This window comes from Miscanthus floridulus, chromosome 10 (genome assembly GCF_019320115.1).
Source record: "Miscanthus floridulus cultivar M001 chromosome 10, ASM1932011v1, whole genome shotgun sequence".
NCBI lineage: Eukaryota > Viridiplantae > Streptophyta > Magnoliopsida > Poales > Poaceae > Miscanthus > Miscanthus floridulus.
In genome coordinates this window covers 2,050,322-2,059,245 of record NC_089589.1, presented here as the reverse complement: position 1 = coordinate 2,059,245, position 8,924 = coordinate 2,050,322, and the positions used below count along the sequence as shown (strand labels likewise).

General features: G+C 44.0%; 1 protein-coding gene across 1 annotated transcript; it reads right to left on the bottom strand.

Moving 5' to 3' along the window:
- Window positions 1–917: 917 nt before the first annotated feature.
- Window positions 918–3,570, bottom strand: LOC136487851 (formin-like protein 7). The gene is made up of 3 exons (XM_066484963.1): window positions 2,714–3,570; window positions 2,521–2,596; window positions 918–1,076 (listed from the first exon to the last, which is right to left on the bottom strand). The coding sequence occupies exons 1-3, from the start codon at window positions 3,568–3,570 to the stop codon at window positions 918–920; spliced, it is 1,092 nt and encodes a 363-aa protein (XP_066341060.1).
- Window positions 3,571–8,924: the final 5,354 nt, after the last annotated feature.

Below are 8,924 nucleotides of genomic sequence, written 5' to 3'. Positions count from 1 at the left end.
CAATCTCATCCATTTGTCATTGGTATTTCCCACAGGCAGTGTTCACAGCCTTTCATTATGGCATTGACATCACCACCCCCAAAACCTTTATCTTAATGTTAGTGAATTTTTAAGGAATCCATATGTGCATATCCTTTCAGATATGCTGACAGAGGAAATTAGATTGCGCAGGAGTCAGCTGGTCAGTCACCATTAGTATAGCATTATTAAGTTAAACTCTGGATCATGTTGTTCTTGAAAATATTTGAAAGGTCTACGCCTGGATCCTTGTGCAATATCTCTTATGATAACTACATGAAAATAGCTGGCCGTTTAATTTTCTTTAAAAGGTGCAAAGTTTTTTTTTATGTTGGTTGACAGGGATACTGCTGTTAATATATTGGAATTTTCTAATGTTGTTGTTTTGATTGCTTCTCTCAGGTGTGCAAATTGCTTTTTTTGTCATTAAGCAATACAAAATTTGTATATAAGGTGTATTGATATGAGTTGGTGAAAGGATAGATTCACCAGAGGAAATGTCCAGAGGATGTACAAAGTCTTCCTATACAATGTATAGGTTCGTTAGAGGTTTCCCCCTCGATCAGTTTGCTCTTGTCAATTTTTCTTAGTGGTAACTTATATGTGATGCATTTTTAAGTTCGTTAGAGCCAAACAATAAGTGATAACTTAAAAACACATAGGAGTTTGGAGAACCCCTGAATCTGTAAAAACAATTGATGATTGAAGGATGGTCGGTCACTATTTCATATTTGCAGTAAAATAGAATACTCTGTTTTAGGGGAACTTTGTATTTTGTTAATGCCCTTGAGTTCAGCTAAAATATGTACCCTACATATGTAGCTTCATTAGCGACTCCGCTGTAAATACGTGTCCATGAGCTTTAATTTAAATGAATGTTATACAACACATATGTGTTTTTAGCGAAACTTCTTACCAGAACGAACCCGCGGGCCGCGGCCGGCCGGCTCCGGCATCACAGGCACCGCCGCACTGATTCCAATACCGCGGCGCCTCTTGCCGGTGGAGTCCTCAGGCAGTGTACGCACAGCAGCACGTACGGTGTCAGTCACGGACAGCTGCACGTACGGCCGCACGGGCACAGCTCAGCAGCCAGCCAGCGAGCCGCTCGTAGCCGTCGGCGAGTGTTTGACTACTGCATTCAACGGACACACCCATTTGTCCTCTTGTCCTTGGATAAAAAAATATATTTTTTTTAATCAGTGGATCTGTGATCTTGTGATTTGTGATTGTCTGGAGGTAGAAGAAGACTGGAGGTAGAAGAAAGCTGGAGGTAGAAGGAGGATAGAGGCTGTTGGATTTTAATTTTATGGTGCAAAAAAAATTCATGTGTTGAAACTATGTAAAACACATGGTTATTGAGTAGACAGACTCTTAATTTATCATCGATTAGGCCAGTGACAAGGGTTCTGATGGCCACAAGAGTATCTGTGAGGTCACACTGGCAGAGCTAGGTGTATATGTATTTGTGCATGTGAAATAGGGTGGATGGGGATCTAATCACCAGGCACACTAAATGGCGAACGTCCATTGGAATTGAATCTAGCGAATAAATTTCCGACATGCATCCCTTTACATTTTTAGAAAAAAAAAATTCCACCCCTTTCCTATTATAGATGGCGCAGCGTGCTCATTCTCTTTTGGCTGCTCGGCTGCGCACACGCTCACCCCTTGCATGCTGACGCCAGCGCTGACATAGGTGAAAAAAAAGCAAAACCTTTTTTTTCAAATTGCTTTAACATCTAAATAGTGTATCCGTTTTTAATTCCGTTTACGTGACGAGACGAACAAGACCCCACTTGCATATGTTTCGAATATTTTTTTTCTAGTAGCAATTTATGTGTACAGACTTATAACATATAACTTATAACGTATAACTTATGCGAAAAACTTGAAAACTGAAGTTACGAAACATAACTTATTTACAAAAAAGTTATTAAACACAAAAGAACGAATTAACTTATAACTTGTGCCAAAACTTACAAACACAAAAGTTATTAACACACAAATGAACGAATTAACTTATAACTTATACCAAAACTTAGAAATACAAAAGTAATAAAAACACAACTTATGTACAAAAGTAATCAAACAAAACTTATGTTTATAAGTTACTCTATACAATTTATGTACATAAATTATTCAATACAACTTGTGTTCGTAAGTGGTAAGTTATAAGTTAATATACATAAATTGCTATTAGAAAAAAATTCTTCAAAATATATGCAAGTGGGATCTAGTTTTGTTTGTCTCGTCGCGTAGAACACAGGGTGCGGGCGGAATTAAAAACTGAACAACCATTCAAAAGTTATAGCAATTTGGAATAAATGTTTTGCTTTTTTTTTAAGACTGCGTCAGCGGGCGCTCCCACAGTGTGTCGGAGAAGAATCGTTCGCTGGTTTGGTTTTGAGCGAACGTCCGCGAAAGTGGATTTAGGATCTAATCACCGCGGATGGCATTGACACAACTTCACAATGGATGAAGGACTCCAACGGCTCAAACCTCACCCATTAGCTTGACAAGTTCACTGTGGACTTGAACATAAAGCAGTACGATTTTACTGATGTAGTTCCTGTAGCTTGACAAGTTTCATACAGATGCAGACATACAGCACGATTTTACTGATGTAGTAGTAGTAACTAGGCGTCCTTCCCGGCATCGAAGAGATCGGTTGTTCCCAGACATCAGGGCTGACTGTCCACCGCCGGCGTTGGCTGCCCCTGCCCAGCTGCATGCAAACATCGTCCGCAATCGGTCAGAGGAAGAGACAGGAGGAGAGCAGAGCAGGGGCGGAGGACACTTACCGAAGCAGATATAGAGCAGCTGCGGTGGCAGGACGACGCCGCAGGCGATGGGCAAGTACAGCATGCGGACAGGATCAATTGGCTTGCGCAGTACCTTGTTCACGTCGCCGTGGATGACCGGGCACAGGCAGCGCAGCATGTGGTCGCCGCCTCCGGCAGCCGCCGCGGCGCTGGACGTGCGGAGGAACGACGCGAGGGCGGAGCAGCATGCGCTGGTGGGCATCGGCGTGTCCGTCTGGTTCCCCGTGACGAACTCCCCGCAGGCCGTCAGTAGCTCCAGAGGCGCCACGCAGTCGATGTTGGTGCCGCTGTCGGCGCCGGCGTTGCTGCCGCCCCTGCCCGGAACCGGCAACGGCCGTGGCACGGGCCAGCCGGGGAACGGGCGCGGCGGCTGCGGCTGCGGCTGCTTCGGGGCCGGGCAGGTGCAGGGCGGGCACCGGCCTCGTGGAGGCGGCACCGGCGGCGCCGGCACTGGAACGCAGTCGTCGCCGCCAACCGTCAGCGCTTCCTCCGGGCCGAAGGTGCGGTTGCAACGACGCGGCGGCGGTGGCGGCGGTGGCTGCACGGGCTGCACCGGTTGTACCGGCGCCGTCGGTGTTTGTGGCGTCTCCCGGTGGTGATGGAAACGGCGATGGCGACGGTACTGGAGCTCTTCGGTGGCCCCCGCTTCACCGCCGGCGGTGGCCAGTGGTTGATGCTGCAGCAGCAGCAGCACTACTACCGTCGTCAGAAGTCCGCGACTTGCCATGCTCCGATCTTCAAGCTTCAATTACGCTGGCGGCCGGCGAACTTGGACTGGTTGCTTCCTGGCTGCCCTTTGCAGCTTGCTGCTCTGTCTATTTATGATTCCTCGGCGGCGGCCGGCGCGCTGCGGGCGCACAAAGATCACCTCCCAGGCATGCACAGCACAACCGTCCGACGTCTTTCTTCTTCGATCCAAGCGGGGGCTTGAGTCTCGTCGGGCAAAGATTCGTGATCCCATACAGTCGGCGGGCAAAGACTGTGCCATCCCATAATACTAATAATATATATCTGCCGGTAGTGTAAATTTGAAAATGTGTATTAGCCCATGAGCGCCATTTCTTTGTGCGATTGTAGCACTTCACCAGGTTACATTACACGTTTATGCCAGGGCGTTGCTATGAGCACTAGAATCCTACATTGCCAGAACACAAACCACCCAAATCACTTGACACAAATCATATGGAGCTCCAAACATAAAAAAAAAAAACTGCATTAGAAGTAGTTCTCAAGCACAAGACTTCACGTTTGAACAACTACCGTAATTGATTCCCGTTGCAGAGCATGCATACCCTGCTAATACGATACAGAAAAAGAATCAAGGCACACCATAGACCTGTTCTGGTTAACCATGTTAGTGGTGACCTCTCCAGCTCAGCCGTTGGGCCGAGCTGGGCCTTGACCTGCCTTGATCGGGGACGCCCAACCCTACATGGTTGGTGGCCCCCCATCACACTGCGCTATATATAGAGGTGGGGCCGACAGCTCGAGTCACGAGGTTCACCGTGAACAGCCATAGTTGCCCCACCGATATTAACCCTAGTCCGATCTAGAGGGTGCGCAGCCAGTGACGGGAAGCCGCCACCGTCTTCACCGCCAGGACGTTGCGCCACTGCTAGACCGCACCACCGGACTTCACAGCATCACCGACATCGCCATGGACAGCTCTAGCTCCTCCGCCAAACCCTCCGACGGTCGGTGACGTCTCACCTTCGCACCCCTCTTTCTCTCTCTCTCTCTCTTTGTTCATCTAGTTTTGCATGTTAATGAACTACAACTTTTATCCCGATTAGAAAAGATTCTACCGGCTAGATCTATGCTCCTAATGATCATGCATTCTATCAATGGCATCAGACAGACGCCTATTAGTTGGTAGATCTAGTACCGGGTAGCTTAAGTTTCAGAGAAATTAGAAGGAGGTGATTCGGATTTTGTTTTGGTCAAACCCAAACCCTAACCCTAAGGAAGAAAACGGAGAAGGGGGCGGCTCACCAGGGCTCCTCCGCCTCTGTAACCACCGCCATCGTGCGGGAAGTAGACCGCGCCGTTGTTTCGCCGGCGCGCGGGAAGCGAACCGCCGGAGGCGAGGTCTCGCCACCGCACAGTCTCCGCCTCAGGCTCAGGCCAAAGGGCATTGCAGCCTGGGCGCGGGGAGCGCGCGCGAGTTGGGCCTAGGCTGTGCTGGAGCTATGTTGGGCCGCGCGCGCTGCAGGGCTGCCGCGCCGCACTGGGCCACGCTGCACAATATTTACTGTTTTAAGTTTTATTTAATTTTCAGAAGCAATTTGATGATTTTCGCTAAGTTTTGATGATCAATCTCTATCAAAATTTGAACCAACGGAATAATTTTTTCAGAGAGTAGAAAAGTACAGTAAAATGCTTTCTGAAAAGTAGATAAATTTATCTTTCATGTTTCCGCTGCAAATGATGATGTTTATGATCTTCTAATTAAATTTGAACCAACGGGAGGATTTAATTTTGAGGAGTAGTTATAATTTTTAGTAAATTATGATATTGTTATTTTTCTGACCAAAGTTGATGATAGCAATATTATAAATGTTTTATTTATGAGTTCATGCATTAATTCTATATCTGCCCAACGGTGATGTAGAATTAGTGTAGAAGAATGTTGTATGTTTTAATTTTGACCAACGTTAAATTAAGGTATGCAATTATTATGTCATGTTTTCTCACTTTCTCTGATGATGTTTTCAGGACTCAACCCAATGGCATTCATCTCGCATATTCCGCCTCTTGAGGGGGGCAACTATCGAGTATGGCGAGAGAAGTATGAGCTAGCACTTGCGCTGTCCGAAAATGACCTAGCACTTACCTCTCCATGTCCTACTGAGCCAGAGGACCCGGTGAGGGCAGAGAATGAGACGATGCTGATTTTACTGCTTGAAAGCGAGATTATGCAGAAGTAAGAATGAAATACGATCTTGATCGGAAGAAATAAGACGTTTCGAACCGCAAGTGCTTGATGGTGGCCAAGTCCACTATTTTAGATGCAATAAGGGGCTCAATCCCAGATTGTGAGACCGCCACAGAGTATCTCAAGAAAGTAGAGAGTCAGTTTACTGGCTCTTCAAAGGCTTATGCAATCACCTTGATAAAGAAGTTATTTAATGAGAAATACTCTGATGGAGGCATAAGGGAGCACATATTGAAGATGAGCAACACGGCATCCAAGCTCAAGCCAATGGATTTGGGGTTCAAAGACGAGTTCTTGATTTATTTGGTTTTTGCTTCTTTGCCTAAAGAATATGAAACTTTTGTTGTTAATTACAACATGCAGCCCGATAAGTGAAATATTGAGAAGCTCATTGCAATGTGTGTACAAGAGGAGGAAAGGCTTAAAAGCTCACATGGTGACTCTGCTAACCATGTGAAGGACTATAAAAAGAAAAACTTCAACAAGAATGCCAAACCTCAAGAGAAAGCCCCTCAGAATGATCACCCTCAGAAGAACAACAATATCCAAGTTGACAAGGATCAATGCAAATGGTGCAGGAAGTATGGACATTACCAGAAGGACTGTCTAAATTTTCTAAAGAGCCTTTTGAAGAGAGGTGAGGACTTTATTACATTCATAGATGAATCCTTGTATTTAAGTTATTCAAAATCTACTTGGTGGATTGACTCAAGTGCAACTAGTAGTGTTGCAAATTCATTACAGGGATTCCATACGAGGAGGACCCTGTAAAGAGGAGAAAGAAGAATTAAAGTAGCAAATGGAGTTGAAACTGAAGTTGAAGCCATTGGAGATCTCTCTCTCTAGAATTAGTTGATGGTTTTGTACTTAAGCTTTCAGATGTTCTATATGTACCCTCTTTGCGAAGAAACTTAATAAGTGTTTCACGTTTAGATGGCAATGGATATGATTGCCATTTTGGTAATGGCAAATGTCAGATTGTTTATAATAATAAGTGTATTGGTCTTGCCTTTCGACAAGACAATCTTTATTTATTATCACTTTATGAGAATGTGAATGATGTAAGTACTGAGAATGAGAATGCCTCTTCATCTATGAATGCAAGTAATAAGTGGAAGAGAGTTCACGATGTATCATCGAAATTATGGCACTATCATTTAGGCCATATTTCTATGGAGAGAATAGAGCGATTGATTAAGAAATCAATTCTTCCGCCGTTAGAATTTTTAGATTTAGACAATGCATTGATTGCATAAAAGGAAAGTATATTAAGAAAATAAAGAAAGATGTTAAACAAAGCGCAGGAATTTTAGAAACAATTTACACAGACATCTATGGTCCTTTTCTTGTGAAGGCTGTTGATGGTTATGATTCATTTATAACATTCACAGATGATTATTCTCGTTATGGTTACATTTATCCAATTAGGGAAAGAACAGAAGCATTGGATAAATTTAAGATATTTAAGGTTGAAGTAGAAAATCAGCACAATTTAAAGGTTAAGATAGTAAGCTCCGACCGTGGGGGGAGTACTACGGTCGACACACCCCATATAGCCAAGTTCCTAGACCTTTTGCAAGGTTCTTACACAAAAATGGCATAGTTGCCTAGTACTCTACACCAGGCGAGCCTCAGCAGAATGGAGTAGCTGAAAGACGCAACCGTACCTTAATGGATATGGTGAGAAGTATGATAAGTTACTCTACTCTACCGATAAATTTATGGATGGAGGTGTTAAAAACTGCCATTTATATTCTTAATCGAGTGCCAAGCAAGTCGGTGCCCAAAACACCGTATGAGTTGTGGACAGGAAGAGAACCCTCACTTAACTATTTACGTGTGTGGGGTTGTCTAGCTGAGGCTAATGTCTTTAACCCAAACATAGGGAAGTTAGACTCCAAGACAGTCAGCTGCCATTTCATTGGCTACCCAAAAAAGTCAAAATGTTACCGCTTCTATTGTCCTGACAGACATACAAAGTTTGTAGAAACAAGACCTGCTGTGTTCTTGGAGGAAGAGATGATCAGGGGGAGCATGGTAGCGCGAGAAATTAACTTAGAGGAGAAGCGGGTACATGTGCCTACTCCGATGGTTCAGGAACCATTCTTCATGCTACCTGTTGTTGCTGCACCAATAGTGCCAGACACTATAGTGACAGCACCTGTTATTAGTTCTCCTATGACAACAACGAATGAACATGAGGAACCTGTCCTTCAGGATCCCATAGAACCCATTGTCACACAAGAGGAAGAGCAACAACAGCCTCATATAGAACAAGCATCAACTAATGAGGCCCCTAGAAGGTCACAAAGAGTCAGGAAACCAACCATTGCTAATGACTATGAAGTATATGAAAGTGAGAAATTTCAAATGGAGGGTGATCCCACCTCATTTGAATAAGCCATGAGAGGCGCTCACTCATCAGAGTGGCTTGAAGCCATGGAAGATGAAATGAAATCAATGAGTACCAACCATGTTTGGGATTTAGAAACAATTCCTAAAGGAACCAAGATAGTAGGCTATAAATGGGTCTACAAAACTAAATATGACTCCAAAGGGAATGCAGAAAAATTTAAAGCGTGACTTGTGGCGAAAGGCTTCACACAAAGAGAAGGCATAGATTACAATGAGGCATTTTCTCCAGTCTCATGTAAGGATTCTTTTAGAATTATAATGACGCTTGTAGCACATTACGATTTAGAACTACATCAGATGGATGTAAAGACGGCATTCCTCAACGGAGATTTGGAGGAAAATGTTTACATGGCACAACAAAAAGGTTTTGTTGTGGAAGGAAAAGAACGTATGGGAACCCGCCTGAAGAAATCCATTTATGGATTAAAGCAAGCATCAAGATAGTGGTATTTAAATTTTGATAGTACAATAAGGAAGTTTGGGTTTAAAGAAAATGTTGAGGACAATTGCGATTATGCAAAGTTCAAGAATGGGAAATACATTTTCCTAATCCTGTATGTGGATGACATCTTACTTGCTAGTAGTGATGTCAATTTACTACGGGAGACAAAGAAGTTCTTGTCCTCAAATTTTGATATGAAGGATCTTGGTGAAGCTTCGTTCATTCTAGGAATAGAGATTCACCGATATAGAAGAAAGGGGGTTTTAGGATTATCCCAAAAGGCATACTT